The sequence below is a fragment of the Ramularia collo-cygni genome, assembly GCF_900074925.1.
Source record: "Ramularia collo-cygni strain URUG2 genome assembly, contig: RCC_scaffold14, whole genome shotgun sequence".
Taxonomy (NCBI): Eukaryota; Fungi; Ascomycota; class Dothideomycetes; order Mycosphaerellales; family Mycosphaerellaceae; genus Ramularia; species Ramularia collo-cygni.
The window spans coordinates 55,140-76,184 of record NW_019716268.1 but is presented as its reverse complement, the minus strand read 5'-3'; the positions used below and the strand labels follow the sequence as shown (position 1 = coordinate 76,184).

Sequence of the window (21,045 nt, the reverse complement as noted above, 5' to 3'; positions counted from 1 at the left end):
AGTAGTTTCTTAGCAAAGGTATAGTTATTCCCTAGCCTATTAAATTCTAATAAAAGACACTAATATAGAGCTTAGTAAGTTCGACACGCCCTCGACGGTAGTAATTATAAACGAGTTCCCTCTTACTTAAGTAAGCCGTAACTTTATTGCCGAAATACTAATACGTATTCGAAACGGCTACGGCTACTCGAGCCTTCGATAGGTTACTAATATTAACGATAAATCTACCGCGTAGCCGAGCTAGCTCCTATAGCAGTTACTAACTCTATTACTATATAAACTACCTCCGGAGGTTGTCGAATTTAATAGGCAATTCGCTATATAGGACCTAGTAAGAGACTACTAGCGTCGCGAAGGCGTATAAACACTACTAAAAGAGCGTAGATAGTAGATAGTAATTAGATACGAATAGTACGAAGGCAGGTAGCGAGGGTAATAGGACCTAAGAGTAGTAATATTAGAGCTAGTAAGGGTAGTACGTTTGCTAAGGAAACAGCGATAAGAACAATCTATAGTAGTAGATAAGAAAGCAGCTCTTATACCGGCAATCGACTTAACTTAGTAATTTTACGAACTCTACTAACTCTACTAACTCTAGCGTATACGAGGCTATACGAGCGACACGTTAGTGGAATATAGCTCCACCTGCAATCCACTAACGACTAGTTGCCTACTATAACGTAAGGCTAACCCATTTCAGAGCTCATTTCACACTACATAACGACCGTTACCTGGGTACGTATTGGCCGAATCGGGCTAGACGTTGGTGGAATACAGACCACCGGAGATTTCGATGCATAGACGGGAGAGAGCTGGTACCTGATCAACTTGTTCACAGCAACGACACCTCCGGTACACCACGACAATAATGGCCTCAGCATCAACAGAGATGTCTGCGTCTGCCAGCGCCGACTTCCCATGCCAATTGTAAGCTTCCCACCATTTCACTCACTTCATGACTTACATCTTCCCTCGCAGAACCCTCCACATTCCATTCCCCACCCCTCGGCTCGCTTCAGCAGCACACCGCACACTTTCGGTTGACCCTGAGCTTTCTGCGCTCGTCCAGCGCACTTTTTCCGTTGTGGACTCTGCCGCAGGAGATAAGACCATTCTACGGACAGACTATCGAGCTACTACGAACAGGATGCTAAGAGTTGCTGTGAATGGGTTTCTGGAGAGTCTGGGGACTGTTGTACAGGTCATGGAGGAGTTGGATGGGGATGTCGTCAAAAATAAAGGCTTGCAAGATCTAGAGGGTGCGCAGGGTGTTGAGGTCGGGATGGTGGGTAGGGCGGGATGAGCGGTGAACGGTGAACGGATGTGCGGAAAGCTGCATGAAGACGACGGAACTTGGGATCATGGCTGCTCAAGACTGCAGTCGAATGCTTCTGTGACCTTCTTGGGAGAGACATGGCATACATGTACAATACACCCCACCAGGGTTACGTCATTGGCCGGAGCGTGAAAAGCAGCTGGTCGCAAGATTGGAACCATACCATTCACACCACAGCCTGGCCCAGAACGTAGCCTCGAGGACCCGATCTCAAACGGAACAGTCCGACCTCGTCACGATACCGGTGCGAATGAACATCGTTCCAGACACTTGGTACTTGGCGGAACCCCAAGATAGATCACGAACGCTATCTGGGGTTTAAATCAATGGAACCATGTTGCGCACTGTAATAGCTACAGTGACCTTATTCCTTGCTCTCAGTACTGTCAAAGCCTCCGGATTTGATCCTCGAGAAGCAACTATCTCTTCTACACACAACGCCCTCTACACCAACCTTACGACCTGTCGAGATGTCGTCTCTTCCTACCTTGCCCGGGTTGAAGCCCTCAATCCGAAGATTAATGCCATCATCTCTTTGGACACACACGCACTAGAAATAGCAGATCAATACGACACCCAACTTCGATCCAATAATGGTACCGCCTACAAGCCTCTCTTCTGCATCCCCACCCTGCTCAAAGATAACTACGATACGTCCTCCCTTCCTACAACAGCCGGGTCTTTGGCGTTGGCTAAATCTCAACCCAGTGAAGATGCTCCTGTGGTCAAAGCTCTGAAAGATGCCGGAGCAATCATTCTCGGCAAGACAAACCTCCATGAACTCGCTCTCGAAGGTATCACGGTCTCCTCTCTCGGCGGCCAGACCATCAATCCTTATGACTCTACTCGCACTCCTGGAGGTAGTTCAGGTGGGACTGGCGCCGCTGTCGCTGCTTCTCTTGCAATCTGGGGAACTGGAACCGACACTGTCAACAGTCTTCGGTCTCCAGCCAGTGCAAATGGACTGTGGAGTTTGAGACCCACACGAGGATTGATTTCGAGGACGGGAGTTGTGCCTGTGAGTTTCACCCAGGATACTTTGGGACCCATTGCGCGTTGTGTGGAGGATCTGGCAGTAGCTTTGAGTGTGATGGTCAAAGCAGGTGAGTTTGATAATAAAGGTGCAGATAATGCCACTCTTGCGGTGCCTGCTGGTATCACAGGAACGGACTATACGGCAGTTCTGAAGCATGAGAATGTACTGAAGGGTATGCGGTTTGGATTGCTGGAAGGTTTCCTCAATCGGACATCTGGTTCCGAAACAGACCCCGTCAATGAAGCCATGGATAACATGATCGCTTTTCTCACCCGCTCTGGTGCAACGGTCGTTTCTAAAATGGAGAAGACGTACAATACAGCAGACCTCTTGGAACTTGATACTCAACGCTTTGAATTCAGGCAAGTAATGGACGAATACCTCTCCGATCCGTCCCTTGGCGGTTCTCATCCAAACTCTCTGGCAGACCTTTACGATGCGGAAAAGGAGGATTTCTTCGTCCTTCCCATACAGTACCCCTTCATTCACACGGCTCTTCGCTCCTCGACTTCGAATGACACGTATCCGCTGTTGATGCAGAAGATACTAGAACTGAAACTGAGAGTAAAGCAGACATTTGAGGAGAACAACCTGGATGCGCTCATATATCCTCAACAGAAGAACCTCGTGGTCAAGCTTGGCTCTCCATCTCAAAGTGGTCGCAATGGGATATTGGCGGCTTTGACGGGATTGCCTATGATCACCGTCCCTGCCGGTAGAAGCGAAAGTTCCGAGACTGCATCGTTGGGTGTCCCGGTTGGGATGGAGATTCTGGGGAGGGAATGGACCGAGGGGAAACTTCTTGGGATTGCAAGGGYTATTGAAGAGACGGGCTTTGTGCAACGAAGGATGCCAGAGTGGGCGGAGATTGATGTTCCTGTGCCTATCTATGAAAGCGTCCCCGTCGTAATTCCCAATTGGGAGAATTTGAGCAGCGAGTATCCTGTTGGGAGAGTAGAATAGGTGCATTGAAGTCTGGAGAGTCTCAAAATGGGATGCCGGCGCTGGACGAATGAAGGGATTCCAGGTGCCTTTCAGGTTATCAGATACAGGCAGCTCTCCGGTGGGGCGTCTAGTTCTCTGCGGTTGGCTCCTTCGTGGAGTTCAATTATCCATTGAACCTCTGTAATGAGATTATGATCCATATCCGCCCCTCTCAGCGGTCTACCCCCACAAACGCGGGATTAACATGCCTGCTGTTCCAGCTGCGCTCAGCGCCGGCATCGAGTTCACTCTCGTCAAGCACATACCAGCACAATTCGAATGGCCTACCGAAACATTGCGGACTGAGCGGTGCATCAAATCCCGAGAGGCTTGATGCCACTGCATGAAGATCTTAGACGAAACAGGAATGAGGACCTGATAAACAAGCAACCGATATGTGGAGACCTATCTGTACGAGAGATCAAAGAAAAGTGTTTAAAAGAAGTCCGAATGAAGCCAGCCCATTTCAATCTCCCACTATAAGCTAACCTATCGGCAAAGCATCCATCATTTCCTGCTCTTGCTGTGCATCTAGCCCGGCTTGTATCTCCTTATCAGTGATCAGCTCGAGTCCGAAGTACTGAGCATCTGCTGGTGAAAGGGCGACATATGCGGCATCCCTCTCGCGCGCAGCCTCAGCCTCCCATGCCACCAACAACTTCTTCAGTGCCGCATTTGAATTCTCGAACGCTGCATGCTTCTTCTCATGCTTGTCCAAGCGTGCTCCAAGGTTCAAGAGGGCTGGCACATGCCCGAAAACTCTCGACACAGCGTCCATCGACGTCCGCAAGTCCTCGTACTGCTTTGCAAAGAACCCCTTCGCTTCTGCATCTAAATTCATGCTCTTCAGCGACCGTGCCTCTCCAAAATCGACCACGACCAGGCTTGGGTAGTCCATGTAGGAAGTCGAGGTGGAGTATGTCGGGCGKAACAAGACGTTGTCCCAGGTAAGGTCTCCGTGGAAGAACATAGGCCAAGAGTCGTCAAGAACAGCTCCAAAATGAAGATTCAACAACGCTCCACATAGCTCATGAACCATGTGCCAGCCCAAGGCAGCGGGTGGAGCTGTGTCAAGCTGGAGAGCATATTTCTCCAAGGAACCTCCCGAGAAACCTTCTAGCTTGTACCAATCTGCCCAGCGCGGAGCATCATGATATTCAAACATTTTGCTCAATCTAGCATCCCCCAGACGATTGATGTGCTGCAATGCGTCGATCTCGGAGTCCAGATTGAAATGCTCTGGAGAAGCATGTTCTTGGATCTTGATACATCCCACGGCACCTCGAAGCCGCGCAAAACGTTCATCGACTTCAATGTCGCCTTCTCCATACTGCGCCATTGCTGGCTCGGCTACTGATTTGGGAATGTAAATGTATACGCCGGCGGTGTTTCCAGTTCCGAGCGACTTTACGAGGTAGTGAGTCTCCTTGACTCTCTCTTTCGGTGTAGAGTATGTATCTTCCATTTTGATTTATAGGTCTTTTCATTTATGCGCGGGGGATTTTCGAGGTATGAAGTCGAGGTGCGCTGGAGATTCTCGTGATAGAGTAAGGCAGCCGCGATGCTTGTTCAGGGGTTAGCGATTGTCTGCTTCGATAGCAAGAAGGGTTACATACCTTAAGCGAGGCGACTCGAGTAAGAAGCTGTGCGTGGGAAGCTCAGATGTACTTCGATGTAGTGTTTATAAGGAGTCTGCTGTCTGTGACACAGTTAGTAAGAGAGCACGTCTCTAGAAGCAGAGGCGCGCATACTCTCAATCGAGTGCTAAGCGGAGTAGTAGTGCGCGGATGATCGAGTTCCATCTAACTGGGTAGCGTTTCGAATATAAACTGGTTCGGTAGTCGACCTGTAGTAGTGCCTTATGTGTAGGTGTGTTGTAGAGCCGCATGTGGTCGAGGGAGTCTTCGTTTGTAATGAGGCGGAAAGCACAGTTCAGACTTCCAGCGTGGAGCTCGAGTGAACATCATGGGTAGCACAGAAAAGTCGGGCCGCATTTCTTCTAGGTTGTAGGAGTGGGGCTTGGCGTGCATGAGCTTAGCGTGGAGTGTAAATTCGAAGTGAATGTTTTGCGAAAGTGGATTCGTGAGCGCGCCAGGCTTGATTAAACCGCAGAATGCATCGTTGTGTGAATATTAAGTCGAATTCAGATTAGTCATACCACTCCATCGGCTTGAAGGGAAAGTACGCGGTGTCGTAGAGTCCTTGATGGGAGATGGGAGATAAGGACATAAATCCGCCGAGACTCAATCTTCCAAAGATGATGCTGTAGAAAACGAACTGGGTCGATGCGAGATGCTTATAAGTAGGTACCTAGACCGCAGGTAAATCTTTTAAGATTGTTCAAACAATGAATTCAGCAAGCACTGATCAAACTGCGCAGAATATTCTCCTGGTAGCTTCCGCCAGCGATAGACCAGCATCATTCCCTTTGTCTTAACATAGTGGCGTTTGATCATCATGAGTACCATTTGTCAGAGTGCTCGAGTGCGGGAAAGCGAGGTGAAGGCTGACATCTCTATCATCTTAAAGTCCAGCGAGACCGCGGAGGAGAATCTGCATACGCTGACGGGCGTGTACAAACTTTGTCTAGACACACTTATCGTTACGGACACGACGAGATCGACTGTCGTGAGACTGGCAAATACGACACACAAACTCGTTGTGGTGGAAGTTTCGACGCTCAATCGCCGACTATCGAGAGATCTGCCACTTCTATCAACCTATTGCAGACGTCTTTACCATCGAAGGTGAATCTCTGATAGATCTGCTTCCATGTTAGTCTTTCACATGAGTGTACCCGTGTGGATATCTTCTACACAGCCCTGGAACATTCGTCACTCCTGCGGGATCATTTGACACGATATTTTCGAGAGAAACTTGCTTTTTTGGGCATCGCATATTGAAAGACAGAAGACCGGCTCATTTCCACGAACGCGCTCTACAGATCTCTGGACAGAGGATCCGATTTTGAAGGTGATCTCAACGACGGTACACATCGCACTTTTTCCACAATGCTGGCAGCGTTCTGTCGACGAGTGCCGTGCGTCGAACCTCTCGCCCTGCTTAAACGCCGAACTCCTCAGAGCACAGGAATCGGCATTACATAGAGCTTTTAAACGGCCTCTGCGCTGTAGACGTGATGCCAAATCCGATGGATAGCGCACTCTTAGAGCAAGACTTGGATGGCTCCAGCTGGAATTACCTTCGAGAGAAGAATATCTTCTCACACATGAGCGGACCGCTACCAACGTGAGATTCACGGATTGAAAAAGTTCTCAAGTGCCTTATGAAGACATTGAGGTATGAATGTCTGAGCTCTTGCATACTTGACGAGAAAGAGTCCGGATCTGAACCCAGTCATGTTGGAATCCGTTGTACACGGCCCGCAAAGCCGGAGATTCTCTACCACAGCTCTTTGGCTAGAGACTCGACTATAATAACTGCGAACCCTTGGTGCATGTGAGGTTTGTGAAGCAAAGTCTATATTTTCTGCTCTGGTGTGGACGATGTACAGGCCGGCCATTCCTGCTCGCCAAGGTGAGGTGAACATTAGGGTACGGAACGGCGCCGAAACCTTATTCTATACGAGCCGGCGCCCGAGACCCCGAATCAGAAATTCCGTCTAGAAATCTTCTTCGATCGCTCCGACTTTGTTGAACCACCCACCTTACACAATCTCCACTTCCCACTTGAGAGATGTCCAGAATGGCTACAGCGGGAGTCAAGCGCAAGAGTAGCGCCGACGATAAAAGTGAGAAGAAGCAGAAGACGAGTGAGAAGCGCGAGAGGAGCGAGAAGAAGGACAAGAAATCCGACAAAACTTCCTTCACACCGACCGTGAAGCGCTCGCACCTCGAAGCCGCCGCCAACAACGACGATGACGAGGACGACGAGGAGGAGTTCAACGGCATCTCCGACGAAGACAACGGCATCAATCCGGAGCGAGTCGAGGCGATTAAATCGAGCAACAATCCCAATGCAAAGGGCTTCAAACTTGATGGCTCGTCAGCGGAGGCACACGCCAAACAGAGGGTGCTGGCAAAGGAGCGGAGAGCTGCAAAGCCCAATGCCGATGTCGTGCAGCGCAGTAAACAACTGTGGGAGCGTCTGCGGAGGAAATCACATGTTCCCAAGGAAGAACGGGCGGAATTGCTGGCGGAATTGTTCAAAATCATCGATGGACGGGTCCGGGATTTTGTCTTCAAGCATGACAGCGTGCGAGTTGTACAGTGTGCCATCAAATATGCCAGACCGGAACAACTCAAGGGGATCGTGAAGGAGTTGAAGAACGATGTGCGAGATTTGGTGGAGAGTCGGTATGGAAAGTTCTTGGTGGCCAAGATGGTCATGCAGGGCGATCGTGAGGACAAGGACATCATCATTCCGCAATTCTATGGGCATGTCAAGAGATTGATCAACCACCCGGAGGCGAGCTGGATTGTGGACGACATTTATCGACAGGTTGCAACACAGGCGCAAAAGGATATGATGTTGAGAGAATGGTATGGCACCGAGTTTGCGCTTTTTGGCAAGGACAAGAGTGCCGGACAGCGCCGCTTCGGCGAGAAGGCAGAAGCTGACGATGCTTCCGCCAATCTGAAAGAGATTCTGGAGAAGAGCCCGGAGAAGAGGAAGCCAATTCTCGGCTACCTCAAGCAAATGATCAACAACCTCGTCCAGAAGAAGATGACCGGATTCACCATGCTTCATGACGCCATGCTGCAGTACTTCCTTGCCTTGGAGCAGGGCACTGAGGAGCAAAGCGAATTCCTCGAGATCCTCAAAGGCGATATTGATGCCGAGGAGGAGGGCGGTGGTGGAGATCTCTACCGAAACTTGGCTTTCACCAAGAACGGAAGTCGTCTCGTCTGTCTGACTCTCGCACACGGAACTGCCAAGGATCGAAAGGTGATTTTGAAGTGTTTCAAAGACAACATCGAACTCATGGCTTGTGATACCTATGCAAAGATGGTCCTCGTGACTGGTCTTGAAGTTCCGGACGACACAAGAAATGCTCTGCAAGCCATCCTCCGCGAACTTCTTGGACTACAAATCGAAAACTCACAAGAACGATTCGATAGGTTGGAAGGGTTGATCACGAACCTCAACGCACGACTCCCATTGCTGTATCCCATTGCACCGGAAGCGAAATGGCTACTCAAAGCAGGCGAGGAAAAGACACTTCTCGATGAAGTCCACGCCATCCGCACAACCACATCAAAAAAGGCACCTGAAGTAAGARGACAAGAACTCATCGCACATCTTGCCGGACCTCTTCTGGAATTCGTGGCAGAGCGTGCAGGCAATCTCGTACAATCAAGTTTCGCCGCACAAGCCATTACGGAGATTCTTCTTGAATGCCCTGGAGATAAGAGAGCGGCGGCTGTCGAGGCCGTTGCTGCACTTGCCGAGGGGACACCGTTGGAAGAAGGACATATCGCTCAGGATCCCGCTGCGAGTCGCATGTTGAAGACGCTTGTCTCTGGTGGAAGCTTTGACCCCAAAACAAAGACCGTCAAGCTTGCGGAGCCGAGACTGGGATTCGCCGAGGTGCTGTATGGAGTTATCGGAGAACATGTTGTGGAATGGGCATGTTCAGACGCCAGCTTCGTGGTGGTCGCCATGTTGGAAAGCGAGGAAGTTTCCGACAAAATCAAGGACAAGATTCGAAGTGCGTTGAAGAAGGGAAAGAAGCATGTTGAAAAAGCTGCTGCTGAGGGTCAGAAGGCGTTGGAGAAGAAGGTCGTGGCGCAGCAGGATGATGATGATGAGGAGATGGGTGGTGTCCCTGTCGAGGAGCCGAAGAAGAAAAAGTCCAAGTCGGCGGGCGGCGTCAAAAAGGGGAATGCGGGTGCGAAGATTTTGTTGCAGAAGTTGTGAGCTTGAGCCCTACCTTGCTTTTTAGCGCCCGCTGTATGATTTGATTGATAGATGCGAAGGGGTGGGTGGGTGGTCGCTATTCGAAAGCACAATGTTCAAAGAATTGCTGCATTTGTTTGATTTCACGACGCCTGATGTTGTGGTGTCGTCCACTCTATCGTAGGGCTTTCAATCCTGCTTCATCGGTTCGTTTCCGATTTATTTTCTCCATACGGCTGATCTCCTTTATATACTTGGTATCTTCATCCTTGGATGTTATGCCTCGGTGGTTCAATGCTATCATGTCATTTCGATGTTGCACCTTGAACTTACACAAAGGACGGACATCTCAAACATTGATCTCTGTTCGTGGGGATTGCTTTGGGGTTGAGATTACTGCAGGCTTGCGCATACTATAGTGTACTGTTCAGGGATGTGTACGACATGCTTTTTTAATTCGGCTGTTCCATGATTCCTTGCTCAATGAAAGGAAAGAGAAATTCATTGTAGAAACTACGAAATGTGTGACCCCAGTCCGATCTAACGCCTGCAAAATCACACCCGCTGCCATGAAAGTGACATCCATAAGAAAAGCAGAAGTCGTATCCCTGCACTCATCCCGTCGTAAGCTAAGCTTCGGTCTTCTCATCCAGCCTCTCCGTCTGAGCAACGGACTCGTACATTGGCAAACCCTCCACGGTGCTCCTCGTGAAAATCTGCGTTCCATACTTGGTAATCGCACCCGGGCCTCCCAAAAACGACTGCACCTCCTCGTCGCTGTCGATTTCCAATTTCTGCGAACTGAAATTCAACGTAAGGCTCAATTGCAACCACATCATCGCGGATCCTAGAACAGCCTGCGAGACTAACATTCTCGCGGTGGCGTTCTGAAAGGTTGGCCAGTACGCCTGCATGATCAAAGCCAGCGAGGACCAGATCTGTCCGGTATGCGTGGTGAGGATGCGGAGAGAAGAGATGACGTCCGCCGCCGTTTCATTGCTTCTCTCACGACGACGCTGGATGAGCATGAAGCAAASCATGACTTGGAGGAGGGGAAAGAGGAAGAAGATGGCTGAGAAAATGGCAAACAGTCCGACCATGTAGACTGCCAATTCCAGAATGTGGGCGCTGTCGTAGACTGTCGGGTTGTCGGAAGCGTCGTTCCAGATGATGCTCATGCTGATGTACGTGTCGACGGCGATGATCACCAGGGTGCAGAAGAGGTACAGGGTGGCGATGCCGAACTGTGAGCGGTTGAGCGACAACATTTTGTTGTTGCTCACACTCATGATTGCCTGACGAGATGAAGGGTTTGCGAGTAGCTCCGTCCGGGTGCGGCGAAGCTGGAAGAGTGATTTGAAGCTTATGATGAAGGCCGCGAGGGTGAGGCTGGCGTAGGCCAGGGTGCTGTAGTTGTACAGCTCTGGGTGGGTGCGGTTGAGCCAAAGACCCATCCAGCCGGTCGGCTCCTCGATGTTTCGGTCCATCATGTCGTCGTAGGTAGGCGTTGCTGATGTTGATGTTGAGAGGTGTGGATGTCGAGGTAGGAGATGCGGCTGAGGATGTTAGTGAGGTGTATGTGAGCACGAGGTTCGAGAGGTGATGACGTAGGACTGGGGTTAGGGTTTGGGTAAGCTCACAACTCAAAAAATGTCTTATCTTTCCAGTCGCTCTCAGTCGCTACCTTACCATGATGAACTTGTTTCATGGAATCAAGCACAGGCTATACATGGTCAATAACTCGGACTTGGCTGCCGTTACAAGCCGAGCGTAAATCGGGAGATCTTGTCTAGAGTGAACGTGACCCTCTCGCCGGACTCACAAGCCGACTTTTGACGGACAACAGTACTAGGTATGGCCACTGTCCGCGAATAATCAATAAGAGAGTGCCGTCGATACCGAGACTGAGAGCGAGATGCGCTGGAGTAAAAAGGTATGGGGTATCAACGTTTCTCATCAATTCAATATGTACATTTCGGCTTCAAAACAGGCCGTTGCCAATAGCCACCCATGATTCCATTAATCCTCTTCCTTGGACAGTTACGAGGTATTCAATGCCGTCAATACAAACAGCGTGAAATGAGGTTTCGCGCCTCTCCATACCAGTTCTTGCAGTAGACTTCCACGATACAACAGCAGCTTCACTTCCTCGGTACGGGTGGTGGTAGTGCCAGATCAACATCATTCAAGATGAGATCATCCTCATCCTCCTCTCGATCATGACCTGGCTGGGGTAGTTCCTTGTTTCTGTAATCCTTGCTGAAGACCGCCTGTGTTTCGGAGAAACGGTTCATGTAACGAGGAAACGCACTTGTGCGATTTACTGCAAATGCAGGTGGACCTTTACCTCGCGGCAATGGACTTGAGTACCGATGTATCACTGGAGCAGGAGCAGATGCAAGTGAGGTATCCTTTTCGGAGAAGGTGGAGAATCTCGAACCAGTGCGGGTTCTGTCGGAGCCGTGGCTGTCGTCACGGTGTAGCAGAGGCTTTGGGTTGGGTGTTGTCTCCCGGTAATTTCGCAAAGGCATCGAGGAAGTGCTTTCAGTCACAGTTCTGCCTCTCACGTAGCGATAGGAGCGTCGAACGATACCCGGTATCTGTAATTCTCAATCAGATTTGCGCGATTGTTAAGAGGGTGGGAGCACTCACTGTCGGCATGCAACAACAGATTTGACTGAGATGTGCCTGTTGTCACACCACATCAGTTCCGGATGCGCTGGAGATKAGGATGTCCGTCTTGATTGACTTACCTCGACATTGCTGTAAATTCCAAGATACCCCAAAAACATGGTGGGATTAGGAGTTGTTTCGATGCCGCGGACAAAATCCAGACGCACACACGAGAATGTCGTCACAACAAGACCGACGAGGAATACCGCACACAGTCTGTGAGGTCGTCAGCGGAGAGTAGAATGGTCAGAGCACGGCAGACTGACCCGATTTTCCTGGTAGTTGGAACTTCCAGCCTCAGCAGAATGGGACATGGCAGCAATAGGACCAACAAGTCGAGAGCGATGACGACAAATCCAATGCTCCAGCCCCATGCCTCTCGATTGATGCAGGTTCCAACTCTCTCGGCATCAATCAAGCGAGCCCATTGAAAGTCTATGGGCGTGCTGTATGTGGAAGTGCATGATCAGTAAGTGTGTCGGATGTAGGACTCTTTCATCAAACGTACCCTGCAAAAGAAGTTAGCAATGCGGCGAAGAGGAGGAAGGAATAGTCATACATTGCWGAATAACAACAACTTGAAAGGCGACGAATGCAACCACGAGAACAGCTAGCGTGATCCGACAAGCCACTCGGAAGGAGGATTCGAAATCCCAGATTCGGAGATAGAGGCACACCAGGGAGATCTTGGTGAGGAATGGAACGGGGACGTAAAACACGAGGTCCAGGTAGAACCACTGCTAAGAATGAGCTTTTCTCCATCATTCGTCTTTGTAATAGCCACTTACAAACACGAAGCGGTAGACATTCGGCATGGTCAAACCCCAGATGTCTGTTCCTCCTCCATAGTGGATGGTATACCAGTCGCAGATGGTCAGACCGGTCAAGGGGATGAAGGAGAGCACGGCGGTGAAGTCGTCCCAGCCGAGACCTGCGCCGCCAAACGTACGCAGGCGGGAGATGATCCGTGCCAATGTGAATATCGTCGCCGTGCCGTAGAGGACGTAGAACATGGGAGCCAGTCGCTGTATACTTCGAACCGGTCTCTGGCAGGTCGATCCTTGGAAATGACTGGCCGCAAGTTGATCTTCAAAGGGACACGCAAGGACACAGCGGACAATGTCTTTGTTGAGATGTTCATCCTCGCAGAAGCAGGGGTCTGTGGGAAAGCAAGAGTACTTGGAGATGACTTCTGCGGCGCATTGGACCTGTGTCTCCGTCAGCGGATAGGTTCATCCCAGGAAGCCAGCCAGCCATTGGATGGATACATACAACGCAAGGCGAGAGCTCCGCCAGGGCAGTCTCGTTGATAACATTCTTCTGCGCTGCAACCAATGCGAGAAGCAGCTGACCCCAGGTCAAGATGTCATGAAGACGCAGTCGCATGTTCCTTGAAGGAGGGAGACGAGACAAGCCTGTGGCTGCAGGTGCGAACCATTAAGCATCCGCCGGGCCAGTATGCAGTACGACTACCTTTTTGGCTTGGCCCCTCGATGTGATCAGATCAGGCTGGAGTGATAGATTTGAAGTGAACGGCTGGGTCCTCTGCAGCAGTTCCCTGACTAATGCACCTTGGGCAATAGCGAGTAAGGCATTAAGTATTGGGTCTCCATCTCGCAGATCCAACCACAGTGCACCATTGCCACGGTAAGACTAAGGATGAATCAATGCGAGGTGTGAGATACGCAGCGCKTCGCCACGTGAGAATGCTTTTGCGATCGATCTCGCTTGTATAGGCGTCTTGCGCGTTGTTCGCACTTTACGATTGGTTGCTGTGTCAAGTGAAACGTCGGAGGCCTGTCTCCATTTTTAAGAGTGGAGATATGTATAATAGTGGAGAGCTTCGCGAGTCAAATCAGCAGAGAGACTTGCCGACGTTCTAAAATGATACATGTCGCGTGCCAACAGTTCCGGCAGATCATGGAGCATCTTGCGTCAGTGACATCCATCGGCGCAACGGCGCTGTACGTGAAAAAGTGTATTGTATTGTGCTCCAGTAGATCGTGCACATGCGACGTATATTATTGTGCATTTGTGGAGCCCACTTCCCAGCGGACCATTCCCAGAAGAGAGGTGCTTGCAGGATGCGACGGGCGTCCGATGTGATACATCATATAACTTACCCTCTCCTGCCTTGTTTTCAAACGACCTCCGTGAATCGCGAATCGCTTGCGAAACGGCAAGGACGGCCTGCGATTCAGATCCGTTGCTGATGGGTGGGGAACGACGTGGCGTATTGATGAGATTTCTGACGAGATTGGAGCAAGCTCGCGGTAACGTAGGTAGGATTGAAGTGGACGTTGGAATGAATCCACCGGCCAGGTCTAGAACAACCATCAAGCTCGAGTCGTGTCATCCATTTGACCTGCAGCTGCTTTGGGTTTGATATTGAGCTAATTAAACACTCGGGGCGTCCGTCTGTGAAGAGGAAATAACACGCGCTCGGAGCAGAGTCGACAATCGGCGTCCAGATCCATCTCCATCTCCGCACCATGAGTTCAGGCAAGACGACAGCAACACTGCCCGAGGGGCCCTCTTCTTCCCGCTGCTGTGGGGTGGGGTCTCATGCCGGACGTGTTGCCCGAACGAATCAACGGACAAAACATGAACATCCCGAGAGGCGTCATCGTCAGCCTGGACCCTGTCCAATGGAGGTTTCACGCTAATTACAAAGCAAGCCTCGCGAATACCTGCAGAGCGTGAAGAGCCAAGGCGCGTCGTTCGCCTGAGGAAGATATATCTGCGAAGGTATGGGGCATTCTGTACATTGCGATCCCCACAGCACGTCGATGATCACCAGGACCTCCGCTCACTCACGGAGCACGAACTACATCTGATCACACGCTTGAAGCCCGCCTGGAAGCAAGCCATCGCTGCCGTTTGGCTCGATGGACTCGGAAGGATTGCAAAGCTCGTCTCACGAACCATTCGGATCACATCCTCTCTAGTTCTGACTCCGGAGCAGATTGTCAACTCCGGTTCCCTCCACGTGCACAAGATTCCACGCTTCCCTCCTAGATGAGATCCTTAGCCGCGTAGATAGGGCAGGCCGAGGAAGGTGTGACGTTTCAATGCATCTCTTTTCTCCTCATATCAAGGAATCTTCATCGAAAGATCAAACCAATCGGCACGGAAGTCTTTTGTCACGCGTCATCCTCGCCAGCTCTACATCCTTGTTCTTCTCTACTTTGGCCGGCCTCCTCTCGAGCGTACGAGGCTTGACGATCTTTCGAAACTCACGATCTTGATCCTCGACACGGAGATGCTCAGTGCATGCCATGAGATTGGCAAATATGCATAGATGTACATTGACTCTCGCTTCGATCAATTCGCGTCGATCAAGGCGAATGTGGAGTCCCAATTTGTTCTCGGGAGAATCAGAGACGGAAGGTGTGTAGAGAATGCCGTAGACGATGAAGGTGTGCAGACAAAGCTATAGACGACGAAGCTGCTCCAAACATCATCGATAGAAGGAAGGTTAGGATTGTGCTTACATTCCGCAAAGCCCGTCGAAGACTGGATGGACCCAATCGTTTAGGTTGTCGTAATGGACGATGTGAAGATGCATTTGTTGAAGAGCACCACAGACGTCTGGTCAAACCCACGTCGAGCTTGGAGTGATAGGGACATCAATTTATGAATAATTCCACGGTCATCATGAGCAATAGTGCATGGATGCAAATACAGATGGATGGAAGTTCTCTTTCTCCGGCAGGGTTTCTTGATGTTGGAGATGGAAGAAGTCTACCCCAACCCTAGCCCCAACCCTAAGGTATCAATACCATCATCTCGTACCTACACGAACTTGCTTACACCTCCACTCGACATCGACATCACCTCCATCTTCTCATCCTCTCAACAACATCAACCCACCATGCCTACTGCCGTGAAACCTCCAACGGATATTCCCTCCCTGTCCGCAAAACTTCTCTCGCCGCGACGAAGACAGACTCAACCAGAAAGCACCGAAGTGCCACCAACGCCAGCGCTCTCATCAACTCCAGACCTCAGCAATCAACACTATTCCACACCGACGCGACGAATCCTGTCTGAAACAGACCATCAGCTGTTCCTCACTTCAGAAACCCACAACCTCATCGTCAGCTTTGTTTTTCATCTCTCCGACTCAGTCCGCGACACGACCATTTCTGCCGTCCGTGACTCTTCAGCAGCTCAAGACCCGGCCATCCTTGCCCTTTTCGCCGTGCTCGATGATGCCGAAAGGATTTTGAAGGAATGTCCTGCGTTGGACACTGGATCTCGCTTTGGCAACCCGGCGTTTCGAGATTTCCTTTCCAAAATCAACACCACTCTCCCATCATGGCACTCCAAATTCGGTGTCCTCTCACAACCCGCCGTGGATGAGATTTCCACCTACCTCGCCTCCGCTTTTGGTAATGGCTCGCGGATTGATTACGGATCTGGACATGAGCTCAACTTTCTCCTTTGGCTCCTCTGTCTCCGTCAAGCTGGCTTCCTCCCCGCCAGCACATTCCCCGCACTAGCCCTTTTGGTGTTTCCTCGCTACCTCACTCTCATGCGATCCGTGCAGGAAACATACTATCTCGAGCCCGCTGGTTCCCACGGTGTGTGGGGTCTAGACGACTATCAATTCCTTCCCTTTCTCTTCGGCGCCAGCCAATTGGTGGGACACAAACACATCCGACCAATGAGCATTCACAATGAATTGATCATCGAGGAGTGCTCCAAGGATTACCTCTACCTCGATCAGATCCGCTGGGTCAACGCAACCAAGACGGTACAGGGTCTTCGCTGGCATTCCCCCATGCTAGACGACATCTCCTCGGCGAAGAATTGGGGAAAGGTTGAAGCCGGGATGCGGAAGATGTTCCTCAAAGAAGTCCTGGGCAAGTTGCCCGTCGCGCAGCACTTTATGTTTGGATCACTCCTGCCGCCTGCGGAAGGAATGAGCGGTGGGGAGGAAGGTGAGGCGGTGGGCGAGGCCGAGCTAGTAGATGCGGATGGAATGAGACACGTGCATAATCCTACCAGTTGGGGTGACTGCTGTGGCATCAAGGTCCCAAGTGCGGTTGGTGCGCGGAGAGAGGCAGGAAAGAGGGGAGAGGGTGAAGGTTTGAGGAGGGTTCCATTCGATTAGGCGAGTCAATGCTGAGTAAGATGAATGGATTGAAGATGAGCCATCCAGAAGATCACATGTGGAGCCTCGATGCAGCATGTGCTGTTGACCTCTACCGGAAGATTGCTGCGCATAAGACAGGAACAAATCGGAGATCAGCAAATATCCGCGCAACCCTCTCCACCCGCCAGATTGTTACTTTGCCGACCCACAAGAGAGTCCGATGAAGCATTCACGACAATCTCGCTGGAGTTGGTGTTCCCATTGAGATGGTCACATGGAGACATGCCTGGCCAGGAATCCATCATATACCTTCGGCATATACGACCGTAACAGCAGGTCACCTTGTCATGTCTCTTGATCCTCACGTAACTGCTGCAATATCATTGGAGCTTGCGGCTCCGACAAGACGCTTTGAACTGCCTTGGACTTGCATCACTGGATGCTAACGACATCTCCACGTCGCGCTTGCCCAATTGAGTGAATAGCAACGGGGCAACATTCCTCCGCCCCTCGATGGTTTTTTGACAATCCAACCATTTGAGTATTTGAAAGTCTTGCGTTGGCGGGTACAATATATACTGGTCTCATCAATCTCACTGTTGTTTCATCCACACAATCAATATGCGTGCCGCCATCCTAGCGACAGCTCTCCTCTTTCAGCTCAACCGGGACGCACTGGGAGTCCCGCTCTCTGATGGAAAAAGTAGATGACAGCCGCTTCAAGTTATACGACCTCCCCACCCCGCTTACCGGCCCCTGCGACTTGGTCGAGGGTCATGACGGTGCTCTTTGGGGTGAAGGTGTTTTGAACAATGTCATTTTCAGAATGCATCCTCACACTGGAGCTTTCGAGGAGTACCCTATCCCATTCACAACTCCACTTGATGACCATCCGATTGAACTTCCAGGGCTTTTCAAATCATTTACGGACCGTACCGCCTTCTCCTGCGTGATCCGTCGCGGTGCGGATGGGAACTTGTACGCCGCCAACGGTATGCGCAACCAACTTCTTCGCATCAACGAGAAGACGAAGAAGATTGACGTCTTCCAAATCACACCCACCGATCCTCTCGACAACTTGGTCTTCCTGAATGACATCGACACCGCGGAGGATGACATCTACGTGACATCCACCACAGCAAACCCCTTCTCCTTCTTCTCCTTTGCAACGGAGAAGTTCGAGTCTTATTACGTACTCACCCCATTATCCCTTCCATTAGGAGTCCTAGTTGCATCGGATGGTCTAGTATATATTGTCGAATTCAACGTCAACAAAAAATCCTGACTTTCAACCCGACGACCAAAACCATCAACGAGTATGCACTACCAGAACTACTTCAAAGCCCAACAGTCATCCGAGCGGAACACGATGGCTACATGTACTTTGCACTCGGAAGTGGGAATGGTTTGGGACGCATCAGCACCCTCACGAAAGAAATTGAAATCTTCCACACGAATCAAATCGGACTCGCCGGTGCGGAAAATACACTGGACAAATACGGAGGCGTGTGGATTAGTGCTCTGGACCGCAACATCCTCTCGCGATTGGATACCAAGACGCTCGAGTATATAGTTATACGAAAATCCCAATCAGTATTTCCAATATCAAACTTCTTGGTCTTCTCGGCGAGCTGCTGCTACCTGCTGTTGATGTTGCTGTTAATTATGGACCTGGTGATGATGTTTGGTATACAAGTATTCTTTCTAACCAGATCGGGAGATTTAATATTACTGGTTTGTTTGTGTGATTGGAAAATCTTCGAGGGGGTTGATGTCGAGGGTGGTGGGATACATTGTAGATGTGGAATGTATATATATATATATATACTATATATATATTGTCTACCTACTTCGACTGGCTGAAATTTTGTTATCGTAACTTGTACCCAATCTATATAAAATCAACCTCAAGTACGATTAGTATATTCTCGTCGTCGTCGTCGTCATTAAACCGAACTATACATGTAGCTAGGTCTTTCGTACGGGCCGTACTTTTAAAAGGGGGAGACGTTTCGGCCGAAAGAAGTCTACATTACCTTATTATCACTTGATTGAAAAACTCACTCTACTCTAGAATTCCTCCTATACTAGGTAAGTACCTACATAGGTACTCGCTCGCTATCCGAGAGCTACTTTTAATAAGAGAGACGGAGAGAGAGAGAGAGAGAGAGTAGAGTAGAGTAGTACGAGGATAATCCTACCGGACGGAGTAAAGGAGATTAGTAGGCTTTGCTTGCTTGAAATGAATGAAATAGACAATAATGCAAGGAAGGAGTGGGAGTGTCGACTCATCGCTGAAATCAATGAATTAATCGCTCAACATGAATGATCTGAAAAATGTATCCAAGAAACTCCATCGCAATGCAGCCTTCTATTCTCCCAAAAACCCCCCCGCATTGTAGTCTTGAATCTCCTCCAAACCACAACATTGTAAGTCTTAAATCTCCTCGAAGCCAGAATATCCATCTCCAACACCCCATCCGTACATCTCCCCCATCTCTCTCTCTCTCTCTCTCTCTCCATTCTACAACGATACAATCCCATCACAACTGAAACCTCTCCACCCAATGTGAAGTGACGACCCTACCCTCATCAAAACTCTCCTTTTGTATCCGCACCACAATCGCGGCGTGCGTGTGTCGGACCTTCATGATATGCACGGGAAACTTGACGAAACCTACTCGATCCAAATTCTCAATCATTTCAAACTGTTCCTTTTGCAACGCCAGCGWCGGGAAGGGAGATGCCTCGTCGTCCTTGCTGCCACCTTCTTGTCTCGATTTCGTGCGTTGGAGTTCTGCATCCTCCTCGCTTGTGGGTTTGTTAATGGATGATTCTGATGATTTTGATGATGAGGAGGAAGAGGACTCGGGAGGGGGAGTGGGAAGATATGCTTCCGCCTCATCGTTGGCGAGGTTTTGTACGACGCGATCTTGTACGGCCTGTGCTTCTTCCAGCAGTTTGACGCGATATCGATCCAATTGGAATGCCTTTCCCGATTCGTGGTGGCGTAGTCGCTGGTTGGAGCGGAATGTTTGATAGGCGGCGTTGAGCATGAAAGCTGGGACGGCCAAAGGGGTGAGTGCTGCGAGGACGAAATAGACGGGGAGGGTGCGAAGGGTGGTCATTGCGCCGTGCCATTGGCTTGGAGGGATACCTCCTCTTTTGGGGGRGACGTAGTGGTCGGGGTCGAGAATGACGTTTCCGGGCTCGGGTTGTGGGTTGAGGAAGTGGGGAGTGATGGCAGAGAGGGAGACAAAGGGATCGGTGGCGGACATCATGGCGGTGTAGTAGGGCACGCTTCGATCGTTGACGGTGTTGGCATAGATCCATTTGTTGCGAAATTGCTTCAGAGCTTTGATGAAGATGGAGTTGGGATCGGCCATGATGGAGAGGAGCGGGCGGCCGGTGTCACGAAAGGTGTCGATGAGGAACATTTGCTGGCCCGAGGTGGAGAGAGTGCGAGCTCCCATGTAGTTGAACATGTACGATCGGTAGCTGTTTGTGGGCGTTCGGACTCCCAGATGAGGCGTGGCGCTGGAGATGATCTGTCAGTCAGTCCGTCCGTCCATCCATTCAAGATAGATATGAAATGTTTCTTTCACCCACAAAGTTGTAAAGTTGACCGGTTCAATTCGATCAAACAGACCAGAAGAGTACATCAAGCCCACGGCATAACGAGCCACCAATCCTCCCAGAGAGTATCCTGTAATGCTAATCTTCTTGATGCTGGTGCCCTGTTCGGCCTCTAATCTTTCCATTTCCTGCTCGACTTCATACACAATCCTCTCGCCTCCCACCTCGATTCCATCGTACGTGTGATTGTCGGCATTGCTCTTGGCCACGAGAATGTGCAGCTTGTCGGCCGGATATTGCCGCCGAAGACGTTCTCGCAGGTGGTTGAGATGTGAAGGGTTGCCCCAAAGTCTACCATCCCGAGGCGTCAATATAATATCTACGTGCATGTTGCAATAATGTCCATGGTGATGCTTGCCTACCCGTGAACGAGAATCGCGAGATGGTCCGCTCCTTGGGTCGATGCCATGATTGTACAAT

At 50.3% G+C, this 21,045-nt stretch overlaps 9 protein-coding genes; 5 read left to right on the top strand and 4 right to left on the bottom strand.

Annotated features, from left to right (window-relative positions):
* Positions 1 to 868: 868 nt before the first annotated feature.
* On the top strand, positions 869 to 1,303 carry RCC_08356 (uncharacterized protein; the record flags this gene model as incomplete). XM_023773607.1 has 2 exons in its annotated part: positions 869 to 927; positions 979 to 1,303. The coding sequence occupies 2 exons, from the start codon at positions 869 to 871 to the stop codon at positions 1,301 to 1,303; spliced, it is 384 nt and encodes a 127-aa protein (XP_023629375.1).
* Positions 1,304 to 1,670: 367 nt separating this feature from the next.
* Positions 1,671 to 3,335, top strand: RCC_08355 (related to glu/asp-tRNA amidotransferase subunit A; the record flags this gene model as incomplete). Its single annotated transcript, XM_023773606.1, has 1 exon — positions 1,671 to 3,335. The coding sequence occupies one exon, from the start codon at positions 1,671 to 1,673 to the stop codon at positions 3,333 to 3,335; it is 1,665 nt and encodes a 554-aa protein (XP_023629374.1).
* A 505-nt stretch (positions 3,336 to 3,840) lies between these two features.
* On the bottom strand, positions 3,841 to 4,821 carry RCC_08354 (uncharacterized protein; the record flags this gene model as incomplete). Its single annotated transcript, XM_023773605.1, has 1 exon — positions 3,841 to 4,821. The coding sequence occupies one exon, from the start codon at positions 4,819 to 4,821 to the stop codon at positions 3,841 to 3,843; it is 981 nt and encodes a 326-aa protein (XP_023629373.1).
* Positions 4,822 to 7,061: 2,240 nt separating this feature from the next.
* RCC_08353 (related to PUF6 Member of the PUF protein family) lies at positions 7,062 to 9,236 on the top strand (the record flags this gene model as incomplete). The annotated part of the gene is made up of 1 exon (XM_023773604.1): positions 7,062 to 9,236. The coding sequence occupies one exon, from the start codon at positions 7,062 to 7,064 to the stop codon at positions 9,234 to 9,236; it is 2,175 nt and encodes a 724-aa protein (XP_023629372.1).
* Positions 9,237 to 9,844: 608 nt separating this feature from the next.
* Positions 9,845 to 10,705, bottom strand: RCC_08352 (uncharacterized protein; the record flags this gene model as incomplete). Its single annotated transcript, XM_023773603.1, has 1 exon — positions 9,845 to 10,705. The coding sequence occupies one exon, from the start codon at positions 10,703 to 10,705 to the stop codon at positions 9,845 to 9,847; it is 861 nt and encodes a 286-aa protein (XP_023629371.1).
* Positions 10,706 to 11,356: 651 nt separating this feature from the next.
* Positions 11,357 to 13,274, bottom strand: RCC_08351 (uncharacterized protein; the record flags this gene model as incomplete). XM_023773602.1 has 7 exons in its annotated part: positions 11,357 to 11,815; positions 11,868 to 11,903; positions 11,969 to 12,104; positions 12,155 to 12,335; positions 12,448 to 12,625; positions 12,677 to 13,096; positions 13,161 to 13,274. The coding sequence occupies 7 exons, from the start codon at positions 13,272 to 13,274 to the stop codon at positions 11,357 to 11,359; spliced, it is 1,524 nt and encodes a 507-aa protein (XP_023629370.1).
* A 2,488-nt stretch (positions 13,275 to 15,762) lies between these two features.
* RCC_08350 (related to phosphotyrosyl phosphatase activator PTPA) lies at positions 15,763 to 17,007 on the top strand (the record flags this gene model as incomplete). Its single annotated transcript, XM_023773601.1, has 1 exon — positions 15,763 to 17,007. One exon carries the CDS (start codon positions 15,763 to 15,765, stop codon positions 17,005 to 17,007), a length of 1,245 nt encoding a protein of 414 aa, XP_023629369.1.
* A 676-nt stretch (positions 17,008 to 17,683) lies between these two features.
* RCC_08349 (uncharacterized protein) lies at positions 17,684 to 18,274 on the top strand (the record flags this gene model as incomplete). The annotated part of the gene is made up of 1 exon (XM_023773600.1): positions 17,684 to 18,274. One exon carries the CDS (start codon positions 17,684 to 17,686, stop codon positions 18,272 to 18,274), a length of 591 nt encoding a protein of 196 aa, XP_023629368.1.
* A 1,258-nt stretch (positions 18,275 to 19,532) lies between these two features.
* On the bottom strand, positions 19,533 to 21,034 carry RCC_08348 (related to lipase/serine esterase; the record flags this gene model as incomplete). XM_023773599.1 has 3 exons in its annotated part: positions 19,533 to 20,526; positions 20,599 to 20,916; positions 20,988 to 21,034. 3 exons carry the CDS (start codon positions 21,032 to 21,034, stop codon positions 19,533 to 19,535), a joined length of 1,359 nt encoding a protein of 452 aa, XP_023629367.1.
* Between the last annotated feature and the right edge of the window lie 11 nt (positions 21,035 to 21,045).